The 23,783-nt window shown below is 44.3% G+C and overlaps 1 protein-coding gene across 1 annotated transcript in view; it reads left to right on the forward strand.

The window, feature by feature from the left end:
- The window catches only part of SRPK1 (SRSF protein kinase 1), a 57,203-nt gene that overhangs the window by 14,034 nt on the left and 19,386 nt on the right, over positions 1 to 23,783 (forward strand). Inside the window, 4 exon segments of the mRNA XM_058664006.1 lie at positions 19,426 to 19,544; positions 19,934 to 20,042; positions 21,045 to 21,132; positions 21,995 to 22,082. Coding sequence (XP_058519989.1) covers positions 19,426 to 19,544; positions 19,934 to 20,042; positions 21,045 to 21,132; positions 21,995 to 22,082 — 404 coding nt within the window.

Below are 23,783 nucleotides of genomic sequence, written 5' to 3' on the forward strand. Positions count from 1 at the left end.
CATGTGTCTCCCAGAGAGGTGGTGAGACAGGGCTTGGATGGAGCTTTGGTGTCCCAGCTGCTCTGCACAGCTCCAACGTCATGCAGCACTGCCTGTGGTCACACCCATCTTCTGACTCCAGAGGCCTTGGCCGCTAGAACTACCTTCAGTCTCCTGCATCTTTACCATCCAGTCCTGCTGCATTTCACAAAACCATCTTGTCGGAGGAAATCTTTGTTGAAATCTTTGTTGAAAAAGCCTTCTGTTGAAGGATTGCTCTGATAACTGTTCTTCCATGTAAAGCGCTTCAGTGTTTTTGCAGTGTTGTTCCATTGTGGGGGCTGGTTGGAAGCAGGGTGTAATGGATTTTGAATGAAACAAATGAGAAGTGATAGGTAAAGATGAAAGAGAAAACCTTCGATGTCCCTGTTTCAGGCGCTTCTGACAGGGCAGTCGGCAAAGCAATCTGTCCTCAGGAAACTTATATTCTGAGGGTGTGGAAAGGAAGAAAATAAACTGCTGTGCCCTGATGAAAAATAACCAGGTATAGGGGAGTTCCAGGGCTGAGTGTCCCAGACTGCTGCTGCACATAGGGGGTGTCAGAGAGCTCCTTTGGACTGCTCTCTCACAGCAGGGGTGAGTGCAGGGAAGATGTGGAGGCAGTGGGGTCATGTGAGGTCGGGTACACCACGTGAGATACAGTGATTGCCTAATGTTTGCACTTTATGAAAGATGGCCAGTTTGTGTTTCGACTTTTCATTTGTTTAACTGGTGAGTTTCAGTCTTTGAATGTAAAAGCTTCTGCTGTAAAAGCAGGGGCTTCTGGGATTAGGAGTCACAAACAAAGTGCCATCTAGTGGCTGTGGATCATAAATGTAGGCAGTTAGCCATGCGGAAAAATCAGCAAGCAGGCTTTATGAAAATGTGTTGCCAACTCAGCCCTCCGGTGAATAGTGTATACACCTCAAAAAGCCTTAGTTCATTAACTGTATTTAGGAGGAAGTTAAATCATATCCCTTTACCCCAAAATGCTTAGTTACCTTAGAATAAGGTCAAATTTAACTACATTTTAGTTATCAAAATAGAAATTTAAACTTTAACACAGTGTTATTCTAAATCCTGTTTTTTTAAGTTTTCTGCCAGTCGTCCAAAAATTGTTTAGACAAAAAAAGAACATTTCTGGTATTATATCCAACCCAGGCTCACATTACATTCAGCCCCCCCCCCCAAAAAAATTTTTTTATTTGTTTTTGTCAGAAAGGCAGATTTAGAGAGAAGATGTGACAGGGAAAGGTTCACTAGTTCACTCTGCAAATGGCTGCAACTGAAGCGATCTGAAACCAGGAGCCAGGAACTTCCTCCAGGTCTCCAACACTGGCGCAGGGTCCCAAGGTTTGGGCCATCCTCTACTACTTTAACAGGCGGCAAGCAGGGAGCTGGATGGCAAGTGGAGCATGAGTGGGCACCCTATGGGATCCCAGGGCTTACAGGTAGAGGATTAGCCATTGGAGCCATTGTGCCAGCTCGGAACAATCTAAACCAGTTTATTTTCTGTCCTTGTCTTTCCTCACATTGATACTATTTTTGTTTTTGTTTTGTTTTTTAAGATTTTTTTTTTAATTGGAAAGGCAGGTATATAGAAAAAAGGAGGTACAGATAGGAGGAGATAAAAGAAAGATCTGTCTGTTGGCACCCTACCCAACTGGACACAACGGCCAGAGCTGAGCCAGTCTGAAGCCAGGAACCAGGATCCTCTCCTGGGTTTTCCACACAGGTGTAGGGTCCCAAGGCTCAAGGCTTTGGGCCATCCTCTACTGCTTTCCCAGGCCAAAACACAGACTGCATGGGAAGTGAAACATTCAGGCTCCAAACTGGTGCCGGTATTGGATGCTGGTGGATGCAAAGCGAGGATTTAGCCACGAGGCTGTTGGCACTGGCCTGACACTGATATTCTTTTTTTTTTTTAATGATTTATTTATTTTTATTGGAAAGGCAGATATACAGAGAGGAGGAGAGACGGGAAGATCTTCCATCCGATGATTCATTCCCCAAGTGGCCTCAATGGCTGGAGCTGAGCCCATCCGGAGCCAAGAGCCAGGAGCTCTTCCAGGTTTCCCACGTGGGTGCAGGGTCCTAAGGCTTTGGGCCGTCCTCGACTTCTTTCCCAGGCCACAAGCAGGGAGCTGGATGGGAAGCAGGGCCTTCGGGATTAGAACCAGCGATCATATGGGATCCCGGTGCAAGATGAGGACTTTTAACCACTACGCTATTGCGTCGGGCCCTACACTGATATTCTTAAACAGTATGAATCTTTTATGAAGTATTCGTCAGGTTGGATTTGTTTCATTGTGCTTCACATTGTACATGTTGGCACTGTTTCTGGTACTTTATGTCAGGGGACACTTGATACCTTCCCAGGATTGGTGAGGTTATCTATCATTATCATTTATCATTTTATTGGTTTGAATTTATGAGCCTGTTTTATTCAGAGTTTAGTCCTTTACTCTCATTGTTGTGATGCTCCAATTCCCTCAGCTCTGCCAGTGTCCTCTGATGTGTCTCCTTCATGCTCCGGGTACTTCCGTACTTTTTGGCACAGCAGATGGTTCATGCATGTTGCCTTCCCCAGTCCTGGAACCAATCATTTCTCTGAGGCAGTCTGATTTCTTTTAGAAGACCTTGATGCTTAGAAATCTACATTTGGGAATGATTTAAGTGAAAATTGGCATAATGGTTTCTATAACATTTCAGTCCGTTATTTCTGATGAAAGTTGTAGATGGTGGAGTTTGGGGTTTTTTGGGTTTTTTTCTCACAGTACCTTAACACTGAATGGGCTACTGGAACTGTAATCATTAGGTTGAAGTGAAGTTCTTTTTGTTTTTTACTGTGTTAAAAACTGCTAATGTGGGGTGCCAGTTTGTGTCCCAGCTGTTGTGCTTCCCTTCCAGCTCCCTGCTTGTGACCTGGGAAAGCAAGCAGTAGAGACTGTCCCAGAACCTTTGGGACCCTGCACCTGCATGGGAGACACAGAAGAAGCTCTTGGCTCCTGGCTTCAGATCAGGTCACCTCTAGCCGTTGCAGCCCTTTGGGGAGTGAATCAGTGAACGACCGATCTTTCCATCTTTCCTCTCTGTAAATCTGCCTTTCCAATGAAAATAAAATAAATTCTTAAAAAATGAGTAGAAAAGTGCAATAGTAAATATTGGATGAGACTCTCCTACCAGATATAAACGTGCTAACGGAGTCACAATAACAGAAGTATTACACTTGAATAGACAAGGCAGCAGAATAGAGAATCCAGAAAAAGAGTAAGGTGATTTAGTACCATGAAGACTATAAAATTTGGTGTAGTGTATCACATAAAATATTTGAAAGTTAGACTATCACATCTTCACTCCCCAGGAAAGTATCCCAGCAAGCTTGTGGTTAGCCTGGAGGGCAAGATGCCCATGTGCCAGGGTAGCGAATCTGGTTCCCACCCCGACTAGGACACAACAGTGATTGGTGGTAGGTCACCACCACTCACATGGGAGACACAGATTCCCTTGTTAATGTGGCTGCACTCCAGCTTGGTTTTGTGTGTGTGTGTGTGTGTGTGTAGTTAGGGCAGCAGGGTACACAAGAAGGTGCACACTCCTCATCTGTTACCCTGGCTCCTCTCCCTTCTCCCCCCGGCCCCTTTCCCATTCACCCATTAGTTTCCAGATTACTCTGCCTATGTTTGTTTTTGCACAAATGAGTGTGCTCGTATTTACATGGAAGGTAACTCGGTGTAGCTAGTTCTTTGCACTTTTTCCATTTTAACAATATGTGCTGGATATTCCTCCATATTAGTTCATAAAGAACTTTATTCTCTGTTTTTGCAGCTCCATAGTGCTCCATTGTAGGACTGAGTCACAGTAATGTTGAAGGTACACCCTTCAAGTTATATTCCTAGAAATGGATTGAAAGCCACATTCATACACTATGTATTGCTGACTTTCTTACAGTAGGATTGTGTTAGTTGCATTCTCATGTGTCCAACCCTGGGGATATCCTTAACTGTTTACTGTGACAAGCCCATGAAATGTCGAGGTCGCAGGCTCTGCCAGCTTCCTGGTTTGTGACCCTTGCCTTCCTCGGGGACAAGGTTGTACCAGGCATTTGTCACATGGCTGTGAACACTTGCAAGAAAACGTGGGCCATGTGGACCCTCTGGTGTCCATATGCCTGGTGTTACCACTGCAGCAGGAAGGAAAAATGGAAAGTTACAGAGCAGTTTCTGTCACAGAATCTGTTTTTTAGTTTTATTTAATTTTTATTGGAAAGTTAGATTTACAGAGATGAGAGACAGAGAAAGATCTTCTGTCTGCTGATTCACTCCCCAAGTGGCCACAATGGCTGGAGCTGAGCCAGTCCAAAGCCAGGAGCCAGGAGCTTCTTCTGGGTCTCCCACATGCGTGCAGGGTCCCAAGGCTTTGGGCCGTCCTCGACTGTTTTCCCAGGCCACAAGCAGGGAGCTGGATGGGAAGTGGAGCAGCCGGGACACGAACTGGCACCCATGTGAGTTCCAACATATGGGCAAAGTAAGGGCTTCAGCTGCTAGGCTACCACACCAGGCCCACAGAATCGTATTGTAATATTTTGAAGGTAGTGCTGTATGTGCAGGTAATATTTTTAAAACAGAAAAAATACATAGCAATCTACTGATTTGAGTCTCAGATTTTTTTTTTATTTAAAGATTAAACGAAATGGCAAAATCATTTTAGATAATATGGCTTTGTTTATCTGGAAAATTTGTATTGTGTATCTCAGTTGTTTTGAAAACAGAATTCCAAAGGCCACTAAATTAAATTTTAGATTTTTAAAATAATTATTAGGTGTAGGAAGTTTTCTGAGTAGATTTTATTGAAAGGAATCCAAACTCAGAAGAGAGAAAGGAGCATGGATTTTCCTGCACAGGTTATAAGAAGTCCTGCAGTGGATCCCCTGAAGCAGGTTCCAAGCTGACTGCTCTTTTTGTTCTTCCATGCTTTGTGTTCTCCCAAGAGCTCCTTGCAAATTAAGTGCTTGTCCCCATTATCAGCTGCAATTACTGCCTTTCTGGCTGTCCTTGGCTCCATTCCAGGACCTTTCCTTATGAAGAGCTATTAGTGGTTTGCCATCGTTGGCCAGAGGGCAAGAACACCCTATATGCATGGAGGATCCTCTAACTCTTTGGCCTTGGGTGAATCAAAAAACTTTCAATTTCCACTTGGGGAGTTAATTGAAATCGATTCTATTGAGGTGAAATTTATGCACAATACGGGCCCAGCGGCGTGGCCTAGCGGCTAATGTCCTCACCTTGAACGCACCGGGATCCCATATGGATGCCGGTTCTAATCCCGGCAGCTCCACTTCCCATCCAGCTCCCTGCTTGTGGCCTGGGAAAAGCAGTAGAGGACGGCCCAAAGCTTTGGGACCCTGCACCCGCGTGGGAGACCTGGAAGAGGTTCCAGGTTCCCGGCTTCGGATCGGCGCGCACCGGCCCGTTGCGGCTCACTTGGGGAGTGAATCATCGGATGGAAGATCTTCCTCTCTGTATATCCGGCTTTCCAATGATAATAAATCTTTAAAAAAAAAAAAAGAAATTTATGTACAATAAACTGGAGCTCACTTTTAGGGTGATGTTCAATATATTTAACAAATGTATTTGTCCATGTAACCAACACCTTAGTCAAGACCAGAACTTTTTCATCACTCTAGAAATTTAACAGTGTGTATATCTTTCTGTAATCAGTTTCCCTCACCCCTGCTGGCCCTCTGCAGCCAGCAGTCAGGAGTTGAAAGACTTTGAGAGTATAGTAACAGTAGCTGTGTAGTGCAGCAGTTAATTCACCCCTTGGGGTGCTCATATCCCATATTGGAATTCCTTGTGTGGGTGCTGGTTACTCTGCTTCCTCTCCACTGCCTGCTAAAATGCGCTGTGGAGGCAGCAGCTGATGGCTCAGGACACCTTAAACTGAATTCCTTGCTTGTGGCTTCAGCCTGGCCCAACCTCGATTCTTGGAGACATCTGGAAGGTAAACCATCAGATGGAAGATCTCTCTCCATCCTTCTTCCTGTGTCTCTCTGCCTTTCAGTTAAACATGAAAAAAATTTTAAAATGTATCTCATCTCTGTGCATATATACTAGATGTGTGTGTACTAATAGAAAGTTGCAGATACTGTGACACCTTATCTCTGACCACTTCATTCAGCTTGCTTCTGGCCAAGAGTATTCTTGCTGTGATCATGATGGCACAGGTTAGACTGTAGTTGCTTAGTATTGTCCTATAGCCAATATATGTTTCTCTAGCTCTCTCTTTTTTTTTTAAAAAAGATTTTATTATTATTGGAAAGCCAGATATACAGAGAGGAAGATCTTCCATCCGATGTTTCACTCCCCAAGTGAGCCGCAGCGGGCCGGTGCTGCGCCGATCTGAAGCCGGAAACCAGGAACCTCTTCCAGGTCTCCCACGCGGGTGCAGGGTCCCATAGCTTTGGGCCGTCCTCAACTGCTTTCCCAGGCCACAAGCAGGGAGCTGGATGGGAAGTGGAGCTGCCGGGATTAGAACTGGCGCCCATATGGGATCCCGGCACGTTCAAGGTGAGGACTTTAGCCACTAGGCCACGCTGCCGGGCCCTCTCTAGCTCTCTTAAAAATGTCTTTTGTGTTTTAAAAATCAAAGATCTAGTCAAACTCCCTGTATATTTGGCTTTGTGCTTTCTTTATCTCAAATAATTCCTGTACTTTTTCTACCCGTTCTCTGTAACATTAACTTTGAACAGATCAAACCAATTAGAGTATTCTAACTCTAGATTTGTCGATATCATTATGCTATGTATTTAAATTGTTTCTCTTAGATTTCCGTTAAACTGAAAACTAAGGTTAAGAGATTAGATTTCAATTAAATAATGCAATGAGAATGTTTGAGATGATGGCTGTATATGTTTTCTTTAAAGAAATATATATATACAGTTCTTGCCTTGGGTTTGGGGGCAAGTGCCGCTCCTCACAGTGTGGCAGCTGTGGGGGGTGCCCCTGCCGGGTCGGACCCAATGCTGGGGGCTCACGCCAAAGACACTGCCGCAAGGCAGTGAACAAGTCCTCAGCCTCACCCAGGGCAGCCAGTGTACCATGTGGTGCCAGGCTTTGCCTACTGGCCGCCTGGTGGCCTGCTCTGGGGTTTTTAAAGATATGTTTGCTGCCTGGGGACACCCATGACTAAGTCCAATTTTAGTGTAGCTGAGTAGTGAATCTTGGGTGATTCCCAGTGACACGGTCATGGAAGTATTAGGCATGCGTGGGGACTGAGACCTGGTGGTTTGGAGGGAAGTACCCAAGAGACAATTACGGTTAGTCAGATACACCAACCCAATTTGGAATACAGAAATGGCCTGTTTGCCTAGAACATCACTGATCATCCCACACCATCCCACACCAATACTATGGATGGGGGCCTCTTTGGCAGTGATGGGTATCATTACCCAGCTGTTTGGTGGAGTGGTCACATTTGGCAGGGTCAAGACTGTATCCAGCACACGAGAGAACTTGGTCTGGGGGTAGACTCTATGGGGTTGTGTGGGCCCAACCCTGTGGAAATACAAGTTCCCCTAGTTGGACACCCTAACAGGGTTGAGGTTCCCACCAAGGGGCGCAAGTGCTGGAATGGGGGCTGCGTTCTATCTAGGAAACAGCTGCAGTCACCCGAGGCACTAGTGTGGGCTGGGATTGGATGCACCAGGCCAGTTCAGACCCCAACACCATCTGGTGTCATGGAGAACCAGGGTAGATGGGGGACTGACTAGGTTGGGTCTCAACCCCCTACTGAGCCATGTGTGAGCTCTATGTGGGTATGGACGAGCCATGGCTGGGCTGAAACATCCAACAACAAGAACCAGAATGGGGTGAAAGCCAGCCAGGAAAAGCCACTGTAACCGGCTAGGACAGAAGGTGAACTGAGTAGGGTTGGCTCAAGGACCCCCTGGTATGCGCAAAATCTGGGATTGGGGGGGGGTTCTGATGGAGGAGCCTGGGCAACTTCTCTGGCAGGACACAGTCCCTGCAGGTAAGCGCAAGAAGCATGATAGGAAACAGCCCAGAATAGGTCATGGAAAGTTTCCCACTGGCACACATTCGGCATGGGTCAGGGGCAGACCAGGCTGAATCAGTTCATGTCATCCACTGGCAAATCCGAGCACCAGAACAGAGTGTGGGTTGAGCCGGGTGAGGTTGCCTGTACTGGATTTGACTGCAGCACCCAACCAACACGTGAGATCCAGGAAGGGAGGGACAGAGCTGGCAGGGGGATTAAGGGGCTGGTCCCCTTGCCGGACAGCTACTCCCACTGGAGAGCGTGGGCTGGGATGAGGACAGACCAGACTAAGCAAGGCTGCAACACCTGTGCGCTGCATGTGGACTAGATCAGGGAAAAGCCAGGCTGGGCTGATTATTCCTGTGGGTGCAAGCATAAATGAGAGCGGGTGAGGGATGTTTGGGCTTGGCCGCAGCATCAGATGGCAGAAGCTGGCACTGGGGACTAATTCTGTCAAGTCAAATCACAGAACCACCTAAAGAGTGCATAAACCGGGACTGAGAGAGACCTGGGAGGGAAAAAGTGGGTTCCCCCTTCCTGGGTCACTAGTCCCGCGGGAGGGCATGAAAACTAGGACGGGGGCTTGGGTGGCTAGACAGAGAGGCACTCAACAACATCTGTGAGGGCTGGATAGTTGAGTTGGTTAGATGGAACTAAGCTTTAATACCCATTGACAAGTACAAGAGCCAAATGGGATGGGGGACAGACTGGTCTACTGCTACACATACTGGCAAACCAGGGTAGGGGGAGGGCCTGATGGGGGTTATTGTGGGTTGCCCCGACTAGGCTGCAGCTCCCATTGGTTGATGTAAGGGCCGAGTATGTGCTGGGCAGAACCAGACTGGACTGGAACACCCATTGGTTCCAGTGCAGCTCGGGACTGGAAATAGAACCAACCCAGCAATTGCAACCACCAGCTGATCGGGGTGATGGACTGTGCCGGGCCCTGTGCTTGCTAGAATATACAAGAATCTGGTCTGGGAATACCTCAAGGTTTCTTTGGAGATCTCCCCAGTCGAACTGCTGGACTCAGAACTCTAACTAGGAAAGGACAGAAGACAGAACAGGTCAATCATTCATCTCAGCTATATGTTGGCAGCGAAATATGGGGCAAACGGAGACTTTATGATGGACCATATCAATCAGTGGACGACCTCATTGAGCGAAACTGGCAGCGATTCATAACTGGAGAACTATTAAAACCACTTGAGCAAATATCTCAGAGCATGCCCCACATCCGGGACTTGGGGTGGGCGGGAAACCGGGTGGGGCTTCTCCCTCAATATCCCCTTTTACCTCAGATACATGATGGAAACAATATGGACATAATAGTCTTACCCACTTCCCTATACCCCCTGAACCTTTTTTTTTAAACCGCAATTAGCTATGTAAAGATTGTCAACAACAATACAATAAAATAAAAAAAAAAGAAATATATATATACATACACAGACACACACATTTATTTGAGGGCCTGGTGAGATAACCCAGTGGCCAAATCCTCTATTTATATCTGCTGGGATCCCATGTGGATGCCAGTTCATGTCCCGGATGCTCCACTTGCCATCCTGTGTCCTGATTGTGGCCTGGGAAAACAGTCGAGGATGGCCCAAAGCCTTGGGACCCTGCACCCGTGTGGGAGACCTGGAGGAAAGCTCCTGGCTCCTGGCTTCAGATCAGCATAGTTCCAGCTGTTGCAGCCACTTGGGGAGTGAATCATCGAATGGAAGATCTTCCTCTCTGTCTCTCCTCCTCTCAGTCTATCTGACTTTGCAATAAAAAATAAATCTTTAAATTAAAAAAAAAGCCCACAAGCCTCTCCGTGTGGCCCCAGTCTCACATGTGCATAGGGCTTGGAGTCCCAGCTGTTCTATTTCTGATCCAGCTCCCTGCTAATGTACCTGGTAAAGCAGGAAAGGATGGCCAAGTGCTTGGACCCAGAACAAGCTCTTGGTTCCCTGCTTCAGCCTGGTTCAATCCAGCCATGGTTACCATTTGGAGAATGAACCAGCAGATGAAAGATTCTGTCTCTTTCAGATAGATTTTTAAACAAATATATTTTTTAGATTTAGTAATTTTTATTCGACCGAAAGAGGATAAGCTGGCCACCAGTTTGCTTCTTGGGGTTAAAAAGTTGAGTGGACACGATTGATTTTCTTCCTTGAACCTCTGAGGTTTAAACTATTGGTTATTAGTTGCTTGTTTACTTCCTGGGACCAGAGCTGTGTGGGTGAGGCGTGTGGCTGCTCTGGAGCAGCAGGAGCGAGGGTGTAACCACCCAGCTGTTTCCTGAGCCTACTTCCCAGGACTGTAGGTGGGCAGGTGCTTGCCAGGCTTGGGTGAGGTTATGAAGCTGCCTCAGCAGCTGCTTCCTTGGACCTTGAGTAGGTAGAGTCTCAGAATGCTGCATGCGAGGAAAGGTACAGCGTGAGCCAAGCCCTTTGTCCCAGGCAGGGCAGCATTGTGCTACCCCAGTCTGAGAGCTGTGGGGTTCTCGGGCTGTACATGCCTCACGTGGCTGTGGTATGTATGGGGCTCCTTGGGGCCTCCTCTCCTTTTCTAGTTGGGTGAAATCCCCTCAGTACAGAGTTGTCCGGGGAGATGGAGCGGTGCGTGCTGTGTGTTTAGTTCTCCAATAGATGAGACCATCATGTATCTGTAGGTCTCAACTGTCTAGGCCTGGCCTGTTCCTCCTGCCCCACTCTTGGGGCACCATGCTGCCTGTAGAGAGGGGTGCTAGAGTCAGTCCGCAGGTACTGGCTTCTAGGCAGGGGTCATGGGGCAATGAATGGCACCCTATTGGGCCTGGTATGGAGGCCTGAGCTTAATTCTCTCTCCCTCTTCTAGGACACTGTGTTGCTTAGGGTTGGGTTGAGGGTAGTGCAAGAAGCTCTTTCCTTGTTGGCTTTTTTGATGTCTATTGTGCTAAAGCCAGGAACCCTGGTCTGTCACTGACTTCCCCAGCTCTTGTAAAGGTTGATTGTTGTGTTCTAATTGATGTCTCTGTTAGGGAACAGTGAGTGGAGGGTCTTAGCAGGTTGTCAGCTGCTCCATTTTTTCTGAATAGCTATTCTTTTTTATTTATTTTATTTTTTTTTTTAAAGATTTATTCAGTTTATTACAAAGTCAGATATACAGAGAGGAGGAGAGACAGAGGAAGATCTTCCATCCGATGATTCACTCCCCAAGTGAGCCGCAACGGCCCGTGCGCGCCGATCTGAAGCCGGGAACCTGGAACCTCTTCCGGGTCTCCCACGCGGGTGCAGTTTCCCAAAGCTTTGGGCCGTCCTCAACTGCTTTCCCAGGCCACAAGCAGGGAGCTGGATGGGAAGTGGAGCTGCCGGGAGTAGAACCGGCACCCATATGGGATCCTGGGGCGTTCAAGGCGAGGACATCCGCCACTAGGCCACGCCACCGGGCCCCTGAATAGCTATTCTTTTTCAGTAAGTAACATTTTAAAAATTGTTTAATTTTCATTGCAAAGTCAGATATATGAGAGGAGGAGCTGGATGTGAAGTGGAGCTGTTGGGAATCGAACTGGTGCCCATATGGGATCCTGACACATGTAAAGCAACGGCTTTAGCCACTGGACTACCATACTTTTAAAAGTATGTAGTAATATACAGTTCGAAAGTTGATTGCATGAAGACATTCTTAAGTATGTAAACATTCAGATTGGAATTTATTGCTCAAGGTGTATAAGTAAGTAAGCCTTATAACAATTACAGTTTTTGCTTCCAGTGAACAAACTGGTAGCTGAACGTTACCATAACCAAGTACAGGTCATTTGTACAGCTAATACCTTTGCTCAGCCCCATCTTGTTGGTCATTTAGGCTTCTAATTTTTTCAGGAGAAATAATCTCTCAGCACAAAGTGGAACTGAATACATTGTAAATAAAAGCTATTCAGTCCTCTCTGCTAGCCTCTCCCAGGATGGGAAGCTACTTTTTAACTTGCTGGAAAAAAAAATTTTTTTTTCCTTTTCTTAAGATTTATTTATTTATTTGAAAGGCAGAGGTTTAGAGAGAGATCCTTCTGCTGGGTCTCTCCCTAAATGGATACGACAGTTGGTGCTGGATCAGGTCCAGGCCTGGTCTCTCACTTGAGTGCAGAGCCCAAGCACTTGGACCATCCTCTGCTGCTTTCCCAAGTCCACTAACGGGGTCAGAAGTGGAGCAGCCAGGACTCGAAAGGGGTGCCCACGCGAGTTGCCAGTGCTGCAGGCTGCAGCTGAGCGCATTACACCACAGCGCTGGGCCCACTTTGTTCTTCCAGGAGGGTGAACGTGCACACCCCAGCCTGTTTACGCCCTTCCTTGAGTTCATCAGCTTTGGCTCTTCTCATGAATTCTGCCCTGATTAGGAAGATTGAGTGCGTGTGTATCACCTCCATTGTCACTCTTCTCAATAAAACACTGTATTTGGATCCTGCTTTTTTTTTTAACAACTTTGTTGAGATATAATTCTCATTCCATAAATTCATCCATTTCGGGTATAAAATTCAGTAGTTAAAATATGTTTGCCAAATCATGGGACTAAGGTTAGAGCATCCCCCATTGCTAAGACGACACTCAATTCACTAACGTTCAATCACCCGTACCCTTTATTGTCAGTCATTCATATGTTTTCTGTTTTAACACATTGACTTGTTCTGGATATTTCATATAACTAGAATTATATAGTGTGTTCTTTTGTGACTGACTTCTACTTCTTTCACTCAGCATGTTTTCAGGGTTCATGCATGTTGTATCATTACTGTATTCCTTTTTATAACTTTTTATAGCTGAGTAATAGTCTGATAAAAATAGTCCTTTTCATCAGCTGGTGGACATCTGGGTTGTATTCACTTCCTGGTTTTTATGACTTGTGCTCTCATTTTATTGTTCAGTATATTCATATAAATTCCATTATTTCTAAAGTAGCTAAGTGATGTTAGGGTTAGCCGTACTGGTAATAATCAAATATATGGGGCCCAGTGGTGTGGCCTAGCAGCGCCTTAAACCCCCCTGGGATCCCATATGGGCGCTGTTTTTTTTTTCTTTTAAAGATTTATTTATTTATTTTTTTATTACAAAGTCAGATATGCAGAGGAGGAGAGACAGGAGAAGATCCTCCGTCCGATAATTCACTCCCCAAGTGACCGCAACAGCCGGTGCTGGGCCAATCCGAAGCCAGGAACCAGGAACCTCTTCCGGGTCTCCCACGCGAGTGGCAGGGTCCCAAGGCTTTGGGCCGTCCTCGACTGCTTTCCCATGGGCGCTGGTTCTAATCCCGGCAGCTCCACTTCCCATCCAGCTCCCTGCTTGTGGCCTGGGAAAGCAGTCAAGGACAGCCCAATGCCTTGGGACCCTGCCACTCGCGTGGGAGACCCGGAAGAGGTTCCTGGTTCCTGGCTTCGGATCGGCGCGGCACTGGCTGTTGCGCTCACTTGGGGAGTGAAACATCGGACGAAGATCTTCCTCTCTGTCTCTTCTCCTCTCTGTATATCTGACTTTGTAATAAAATGAATAAATCTTCGGTAAAAAAATAATCAAATATATGATAAATATCCTTATACATCTTTTTGCATGAACTCATTTTCCTCTTTGTAAGGTATGTAACCTAAAGTGGGATTTTTGAGCCATGTGATAATTCTAACTTTGAAGATGGAACTCACTGTTTTACAGAGTGATTGTGCTGTTTTACATTTTGCTAGTAGCATACAAGGGTTCCAGGTTTTCCACATCTTCACCAACACTGTTACTATCTATTCAGTTCTACTTTTGATTACTTTTTAACTTTAATACACACATGAGTTCACCAGCTATAGACACTTTCATAGCCTAAGAATATCAGTAGACCTGCACTTACCACTTCTTTCCCATTGTTGTCCCGTAAATCTTTACAATCTTAGGATAATTGCCTTGTGTTTCCACTGTAATTATTTTGCTCATCAACTTCAGGTTGATATTGAAGATTGAAAATACACCTGCATTTGTATCACTTTGCCTTTTCTTCTCCCCCGTGTTCCATTAGATCAAGTTTGTTTGTTATTGAAATTGTATTTTTTCATTTATTGAGCTGTTTATTCTCCATAGAACATGAAGTATTTTAAATTTTTGTATGTGTAAAATATTGTTAATTAAAATGTGCAGTTGTACCTTTCCAATTTCACTTTATATAATAGCTGTGTGATAACCTCACATACGCAGTAAAGTCACTCCTTATGGTAGTGTGATGGACATGGTCAGTAGTGAAACCATAAGCCAGATCTACTATCAAAGCAAATAATTCTTTTTTATTTTATTTTTATTGGAAAGGCAGATTTACAGAGAAGGAGAGAGAAAGATCTGCTGTCTGCACCGGCATCCCATATGGGCGCCGGTTATCCTGGCAATTCCACTTCCCATCCAGCTCCCTGCTTGTGGCCTGGGAAAGCAGTCAAGGATGGCCCAAAGGCTTGGGACCCTGCACCTGCATTGGAGACCTGGAGGAAAGCTCCTGGCTGCTGACTTTGGGTCGGCTCAGCACCGACTGTTGCAGTCACTTGGGAAGTGAACCATCAGATGGAAGATCTTCCTTTCTGTCTCTCCTCCTCTCTGTATATCTGACTTTGCAATAAAAATAAGTAAATCTTTAAAAAAATTTTTTAAATATAAGATATGTCAACCAGATGTACTCCCAAAAAAGAGTAAATAATATAAGGACGTAGTAGCTCCTGCTTGCCTTAAGAAATAAATTAGCTTATATTTAATGTTCGTGTATATCCATTGTTAATCATATCCCCGTAGAACTTGTCAGTTCTGATTTCTGCATTTCATTAAGATTTATTTTTATTGGAAAGGCAGATATACAGAGAGGAGGAGAGACAGAGAGGAAGACCTTCCTCCTAAAGTGACCGCAATGGTCGGAGCTGAGCTAATCCGCAGCAAGGAACCAGAAACTTCTACCAGGTCTCCCATGTGCGTGCTGGGTCCCAAGGCTTTAGGCCGTCCTTGACTACTTTCCCAGGCCACAAGCAGGGATCTGGGTGGGAAGCAAGGCTGCCAGGATTAGAACTGGCGCCCATATAGGGTCCCAGCATGTTCAAGGCGAGGAATTTAGCCACTGGGCTAACATGCTGGCCCCTTCTGCATTTCTTTGTTTTAAATATGTATTACCCATTCCAACAGTTTAAATATTGTATGTTTTTAAAATTTGACCGAAATAGGTCAGTTTTGCTATTTTTACTGAATCTTATGTTTATACAAATTATTCATGATAGTATGTGTTGCTCACTGTTTCAGTATAAGGAGTAAGACATGATTGTGTCATGGTACTATCTGTGCTTATGTTGATCACATGTTCCAGCTTTGGGCTGTTATAGTGCTGCTTTTGTGCGCACACAGGCTTCTTGTAGGATGCTCCCAGAAATAAGATTCTTTTTTTTTTTTTTCTATCTATCTATTTTTAAAGACTTACTGATGTTTATTGGAAAGACGAATTTACAGAGAGGAGAGACAGAGAGGAACATCTTCTATCCACTGGTTCACTCCCCAGGTGGTCACGATGGCAGGAACTGGGCTAATGAAAGTCAGGAGCGTCTTCCGGGTCTCTTACATGGGAACAGGGTCCCAAGACGTTGGGTCTTGCTGAGCTGCTTTGGAAGTGGAGCAGCCGGAACATGAAGCAGTATCCATATGGGATCCCATCATTTTAAGAGGGAGGATTAGCTAGTGGAGCCGTTTCACTGGGCCCTAGCATGATTCTTGATAACTAAAAACCAGGGGCAGCCTAAGAGTCCATAAATTATTGTACATGGGAAAATAAAATCTGGTGTATTCGTATAATGGAATATTGTTCAGCTGTAGAAACAAATAAAGCAATGATGCATTTAGCAGCATAAGTCAATCTTGAAATTATTATGCTACATAAAAGAAATCATACATAGAAGACCACAGTGTGATTCCATGTACATAACATTGAGACAGAAGATACTTACAGATTACTAAGGGACATGGGATAAGGATGTCTGATTGCTAGTGAGCTTAAGTTGTAGGCGGAGTTGATGACAATGTTCTAAACATATTGGGGCCAGAGGAGAATTCCTGAGCCTCAAAGGAAGCCACAGATGGGAATTGAAAATTTATCTAACAGGATACATTTTAAAATCATAATTTTGTATGATCTGTGAGGGATGTTATAAACGTCCAAATGGCCCTTGGCAGAAACAGGTGCCCCACCCAGTTGAACATGCTGAGAATACACAACTCTGAATTTCTTTGAAAGCATAGAATTGCACACTTGAGGTGAGTGAATTTATGACATGTAAATTGTAGCTCAATAAAGAAGTTAAAAATTATTTTCCAGACAATATTTTAAACCCAGATCACTAGGATGTTAAAAAAAAAATTTCTGTGGTTACTTACAGTCTATGAATAGAAAAATTGAAGTTTATATAAATTCTGAAACTTTTACATGAAAACTAACAGCATATACTCTTCATTATGATTATGAATATATAATTGCAATCAAGAGGCTCTCAGTTTTTGTTTGGCACTATGCTTTTGCCATTGGTTTGGATGATGATGCGTGATTGGGATGAAGAGGTCATAAAGAATAAGGATTTGATCTGTTGCCATTGCAGTTTGAATTACAAACTGAGTAGATGTATTGGATCACATTTTATCTGCTTTGAGAACTTTAAAAGAATTGATACTGCTTTTTCTTTTGAGTGTGAATAGCAGATACCTCAGAAGTGAGACAGGTTTGAAAATTTACAAATCTGTATTGTTTGTATTTGAGGACTTCTTGTTTTAGGAAGAGTGTTTGTTAGTTTCTAATGTTAATTGAAATGTCTTCTAGCATTTTCTTCATGTTTCTCATATGATGGCCTTTCTCTGAACATTCATTAAAGTTTCAGTGATCTTGAATTCTTTCCCATGGCATTCTTACCTTCCTTGTTACTTTAAGGTTCAAATAGTAGTTATCACTCCAGATTTCTCCTTCCATTCTACCTTGGTTTTGTCTTCTTAGGACAAATGCTTTTTTTTTTCTCTCATTGTCTCATGTTCCTTCATGACACCATTTGTAAGATGGGCAGTTTCAGATAGCCAACACAATGCATGGATCAGAAAGACAATTATAAATTATATCATTAAGGTTAAGAGTGCATCATTGAAACAGGACAGGAATCTGCCCCAAAGCTCTGTAAAGCAGGCAGCTAGTAGGCGCCAGAGCCTAAATGCCAATCCAGGTCTTTCTACATCCTAAATTTACCAGTGTACAAGCTTGTGATGCAACAAATGAGTGAGATAATATGAAATAAATTGATAGCATGTTGTAAAATGATAGTATTTGTTCCTACAGTTGAAAAGGATGCATGCCCCTGAGGAGCACTGATTTGGGGTGGTGAGGGTCGCAAGTGCAGGAAGGTGGGTGGGACAAATGCTTCCATTTTTTCTTTTCTCCTGTATTGAGGGGAAGGGGGGAACCACACCCAGCTGCCGAACTACATCAGTACCTGGGGATGTCCACTCGGTAGCATCTTAGAAACCCCGATGTGAAGAATGTTCTAAGAGTGTTGCCCGAGTGACTTTGATAGTTCTGATAGTGAGTTTGGTAGTTGCTCCAAGGTTCACCCCAGTGCATCCACTTACCCAACACTTGCTGACAAAACTCAACCAAGAGAGTTGTCCAACCCATTCTGAGCTCGTCTTCTGACATAGCACTTAACATCCTCTGCAGGCCTAAGTGATCTGGTTGTCTTGTCCCCCACGTGTGCCTCAACTTGCTGTCCACTGCACAGGCATCAGCAATTGAGGAAGCCCAATCTCAACACATGCATGTGGTCCAAGGTCAGACCACGAGTCCTGTGTTCTTCCCTCTAATAAGTCAAGTGGTCCAGTTGGGGAGTGTCCCCCAAGAAACCCCACCTGGGGTGATCCCAGACCTGACTGTTACATGTACATCCAGTACAGGGTCCTCCTGTTAAGTCTGTCACCCACATCAGCCTCCACACACTAGTGATTTTAGTTGCCTAGTCAGTTTCATCCCCAGCCCCATGTCCTATGCAAACCTACAGGTGATGTGGCCCAGCCCATCCCAACCGTACCACAAACCTGGCCCTTACACATACCAACAGGAACTGCAGCCTAGTTGGGGCAGGCCCCAGTAACCCGACCCCCCCCCCACACACACACCCAGTCCCGTCTCTGGCTCCTGTGCAGACTGTTTGGTCTGTGCCACATTCTAGTCAGGTTCTCATACACAGCTATGGGTGTTGCAGCTTAGCTCAGCCTGCATACTCCATGACGCACAGTCTACACAAATTTCCACACAAGGTGCTGCCACCTTGTCCAGCCTGGTCCTACCCCAGCCCTGGCTCATACACACCAGTGAGAGCTGCAGCCCAGCAGAGGAGTACCCACGGTTTTCCTACGGTTGTAGATCTTGCACACACCAGTGGGTATTTGGCTCAGCCTGACTTGGTCCACCTCCAGTCCCAACATTCACTGGCAGGTGCTGCAGCCTTGCCAGAGCAGCCCACATTCGTTCCAGTGGGTGCTACACCCCAGCCTCACCTAGCCCAGCCCAGCCAGCCCATACCTACTCTGGCTCTCTCAAGCACTAACTGGTGCTGGAGCCCAGCTTAGTCTGGCACATTCCCAGACCCAGGCCACACACATGCTGAGCCATGTTCAGCCAGGTCCTCCCCTCTTCTTGCCCCTCATGCTCACCAGTGGGAACTGCAGTGCAGCAGGGGTGTCCCCTTAGCTCCCCTACCAGATTCACTCCCAGGCATGGAGCTTGCCTATATTGGTGGTTGCTGCAACCCAGCCTGCCTCCATTCCTGACTTTCATGCAAACTGGTAGGTGTGACAGCCTAGCCCTGCAGAACCTACACCCACCTCATCCTGGCTCCTGTGCATGCCAGTGTGCTATGGTTGGGTGCGCCCTGCCCGGTTCGTTCCCTGAGCCAGCTCACATACATGCCAACAAGTGGAACAGGCTTGCCCAGCCTAACTTAAGTGCTCACCAGCAATAGCCACAGCCTACCACGCCCACTCCCAGACCCTACTTTCTGAACTGGCAGGAAGTAGAACTTTTTTTTACAGTGTGTGATCACAGATACTTATTTTTGTGAGGATACAATAGTGTAATAGATGAAAATCCAGTCGTTTTCCCAGGCTTTTTGTTTGTTTTATCTTTTTGTTGCTGTTGTTTGTTTTCCAGAGAATTTTTTTTTAAACCAGTGGATGTAACTAATGTTTTTCCCTAGGCTGTCACTTGGTAATATTTGTATTTCTGGGGGTTTAATGAGGGAAACGTTTGAAGACATTTTCCTCTATCCATATGGAATGAGCATGCTTCTTTTGTGTCAATTTTTAGATCTGAAACTCAGCACCGAGGTTCTGCTCCCCACTCTGAGAGTGATTTGCCAGAGCAAGAAGAGGAGATTCTGGGGTCAGACGATGATGAGCAGGAAGATCCCAATGATTATTGTAAAGGTAATTCTGTACGGAGGCACCAAGCCACTACCCATTTGCACTTTCTCTTTGGATAGTAGTTGGTCTATCAGTAGAAGCTAGAAAACAGCCCGAGACTGCAACCATAATTATGTTTAATTGAGGAACAAGAGTATTATTATACATGAATTTATTGTTTGAAGATGAAGTTGTTTTACGTAGTTTTCTTTTAACAAGAGTTCAGCAGTACTATGTGGTTCATTTGATAAGATTTTTGCTTATTAAGATTTTCTTCTGTTTGGTTATACAGGTGAAACTTTGATAGCAAATATATAGATATTGAAAAATGGAATGTAAGACTCTTTATCTTACTACTTGAGATTGTTTCCAATTCTGCTCCCTCTGACTATATCCTCTGGTGTTTCTTCCAGGAGGTTATCATCTTGTGAAAATCGGAGATCTATTCAACGGGAGATACCATGTGATCCGAAAGCTGGGCTGGGGTCACTTTTCAACAGTGTGGTTGTCCTGGGATATTCAGTAAGTTTCTGTGGTCCTGTATAGGAGTTAGTGAGATGACACTCATGTTTTTGTCTGATTTTTTTTCACCCTGAGGAGATTCAGCTTTGGTTCATCTCCAGAGTGTTTTCCTGATCTGTATTTTGTTATCACTTTTATGTTCTTGAACAAATCACTTCCCCCTCATGAAGAATCAGGCCATGTGTCTCTGTCTTAGAGACAAAAGATTGATGATAGTGTCCGTGCAGCACTTGGAGCTGCCAGATTCAATGTTGATGTGTAAATAGCACCTTCTCATGGGAGCCCAGTCAAACTTGTAGAAAATGGTCCATGGAATGGAAAACCTTTTTTCTGCCAAGGACCACTTGGGTGTGTTTGTAACATTATTAGTGGATCGTATAGAATTATCAATTAAAAATTTGCCTGATTCATATTAATTGGAGTTTGTGTATTTAAAAGTTACCATCTTTTATGAGAATAGTGATTACTATTTGTGTTCTTCACCTTTTGTTTGAGTTTTTATGGTTTTTTTTCTGTCGTTTTGTTTTCACCCAAATGCTTCTTTATCACAGTCTCCTCCCAATTATGGTTTGTCTTAGCTTCCAGAGGCAGGAATTCGGTGAGTGGTTAAAATCACTTGGGTTGCCCTTATCGCACACCAGTGTCTGCAGTAGAGTCTTGCTCCCCTCACATTCCCAGCCTCCTACTGATGCAGACCATGGAGGTTAGGAGGCCGACAGCAAGAGATGGCTCAAGGAACTGGGTCCCTGCCGCCCTGTCAGAGACCTGGATTGAGTTCCTGGCTCTGGAATTAAACTTGACCCTGTCTCAGTTCTTGTAGGCATTTGGGGAGTGAACCAATGGATGTGATTTTCCATCTGTCTGTATCTGTTTTTATATAAAATTTTTTGCCTTTCAAAATAATGAGTCTTTTTTTTTTTTTTTTTTGAAACTTAAAAAAAAAGTCTTAGCTTCCTAAGGTAGTAGTACCACATTTCATCTTAATTGCCTCTGTTTTCTTAGGGGGAAGAAGTTTGTGGCCATGAAAGTAGTTAAAAGTGCTGAACATTATACTGAAACAGCACTAGATGAAATCCGGTTGCTGAAATCAGTGAGTATTAGATCATTTGTGTAGACTGCAAAGCGTTATAAATAAAGTTTTGTTGAATTAGGACACACCAAGTGATAGTAATTGTTTAACTCCTGTGTCTTTAAATAGAGGACGATAACAGTAGTTCCATATTTCTGTGCATGTAGAGGGAAAGTAGCAATATTTGTTGTAATCAAAATTCTTATAAACACATTCTAAAAAAACAAATTGTCACAAAGTATTCATTGAACATGTCTTTATATACTGATAATACTGTCATAAATGTTTTTTCTCTCATGATTAAAAGGAAAGATGCATGAGGAAATGTAATTTATGTTTTTAATATGCTGTAAAAAGTAAATCTTGTGCTTGTTCATGTCGTTTCTGCTTGGAAAGCTTGGTAAAGATTATCCAAAGTTTGTTCTCAGTTTTGTTATACATTAGGAAGATTTCAGTGTGCTTACCTTCAGAGATAAAAACCCGAGTGTAGGGCAGTTTTATCCTCCTGTGTCCTCCCTCTCATCTTTTCCTCCTTTTCATTCAGAAGTGAGAGTGTTAGACTAGGAGATCCCTGTGGGAGTATGTTTCAGGAGTACCTGTTTGTGACAAACCTATGTGCAAAGTAAAACAACATTGATTGCTTCACTGAAAAAGTGTTTGTATGGAACAGAAAACTGAATAAACAGTGTGATTAGTGCTGTAGTTAATTCCTTAATTGCGCATAACCTGGTAGCCAAGAGTCAGTTTGGAGGCCACATTTTGAGTAGCGAAATGCTTTAATTAGAAGTGTGATGTGGAGTTGATTTGTTGTGGATATTGGTGCCTAACATTTTGGCGTATAGACTTTGCTTTGGACTAAGTGTTGTCTTTTTCCCCATCACAGGTTCGCAATTCAGACCCCAGTGATCCCAATAGAGAAATGGTTGTTCAGCTACTGGATGACTTCAAAATATCAGGAGTAAATGGAACACGTATCCTTTTGAGAACCTATTCTTAAGAAGCAGCCAGATCAGCAGCACGGTTGTTTTTTCTCAAGGCAAGCTATAATAAAATTACCTTTCCCCATACACTTAGGAACACAGGAACACACATTTGATCTATGTCTGAATATCTTTTTGAGAATATTGCTTTTGGCTTTTTTTTCCCCTTTCCAGACAAACCAAAGTAAAAAGAGACATTTTTAGTGAATAACCTTGTATTACTAAATAAAGTTTCTTACCATAAGCTTTGTCAGCACAGGTGTTTTAAGGGAAGTAACTGTTTGTTTAAAAAAAAAAATTGGGTAAACAAGAAATTAAGGTGGATTTCATTCATTACTCACCAGGCCTCACTATTTAAGAGACTGTGGGTTGTGTTCTTAGAATCTAAACATGTGTGGTTATTAACATTCTATCATGATAAGACTAACTTTAAAAATATATTAATTTATTTGTTCATTTATTTATTTGAAAAGCAGAGTGACAGGAAAGAACAGCAGTCTTCTGTGCACAGGTTTACTGCCTAAATGGCTTGAGTGGCTGGACTTGGGCCAGGCCAAAGTTCGGAACCAAGAGATACTAGGGATTCAAGCACTTAGGCCATTTTCCACTGCTTTCCCAAGCTCATTACTAGGGAACTGGATCCAAAGCAGAATGTTGGGAACTCAAACCCATGCTCTGATGTATAGGAGGCCAGCATTATGGACAGCACATTTTTTTTCTCAAGATTTATTTATTTATTTTTTATCAGAAAGGCAGATTTACAGACACAAAGAGAAATAGAAAGATCTTCCCATCCACTGGTTCACTCTCCGAGTGGCTGCAACGGCCAGTGCTGAGCTGATCGGAACCAGGAGCCAAGAGCTTCCTCTGGGTTTCCCATGTGGGTGCAGGGTCCCAAGGGTTTGGGCCATCCTCCACTGCCTTCCCAAGCCATAAGCAGGGAGCTGGGTGGGAAGTGAATCAGCCAGAACACGAACCAGTGACCTTATGGTCTGTGGGGCAACATCTTAAGACACGGCCACAGGGCAGGCTGCCAAAGCTGACTTGTTACTTACGTGTTACTTGGCTCTCTAGAAGTTTTGATTTGAAAGAAACCTTAACCAGTTTTCTTCACAAGTTACAATTGAAGTAATGTCCAGTACGCTCATTGAAAAGTCATTACAATAGCTATGCTTATAAAGGTCTGGATATGCCAGAATAAATGAAGTAGTGTCACACTCAGATTGAAGAATAAAAAACTACCTGTTCATGAACTATTTTAAACATGTTAGGAAAGACGCTATCATTCTACTTTTGTTTTTTCTTTTAAGGTTTATTATTTTTTTTTTTTAAAGATTTCTTTTTATTACAAAGTCAGATATACAGAGAGGAAGATCTTCCGTCCGATGTTTCACTCCCAAAGTGAGCCGCAACGGGCCGGTGCGCGCCGATCCAATGCCGAGAACCTGGAACCTCTTCCGGGTCTCCCACGTGGGTACAGGGTCCCAATGCATTGGGCCGTCCTCAACTGCTTTCCCAGGCCACAAGCAGGGAGCTGGATGGGAAGTGGAGCAGCTGGGATTAGAACCGGTGCCCATTGGGATCCTGGTGTGTTCAAGGCGAGGACTTTAGCCTCTAGGCCACGCCGCCGGGCCCCTAAGGTTTATTTTTATTGGAAAGGCAGATATACAGAGAGAAAGGAGATCTTACATC

This window comes from Ochotona princeps, chromosome 1 (genome assembly GCF_030435755.1).
Source record: "Ochotona princeps isolate mOchPri1 chromosome 1, mOchPri1.hap1, whole genome shotgun sequence".
NCBI classification, from domain to species: Eukaryota; Metazoa; Chordata; class Mammalia; order Lagomorpha; family Ochotonidae; genus Ochotona; species Ochotona princeps.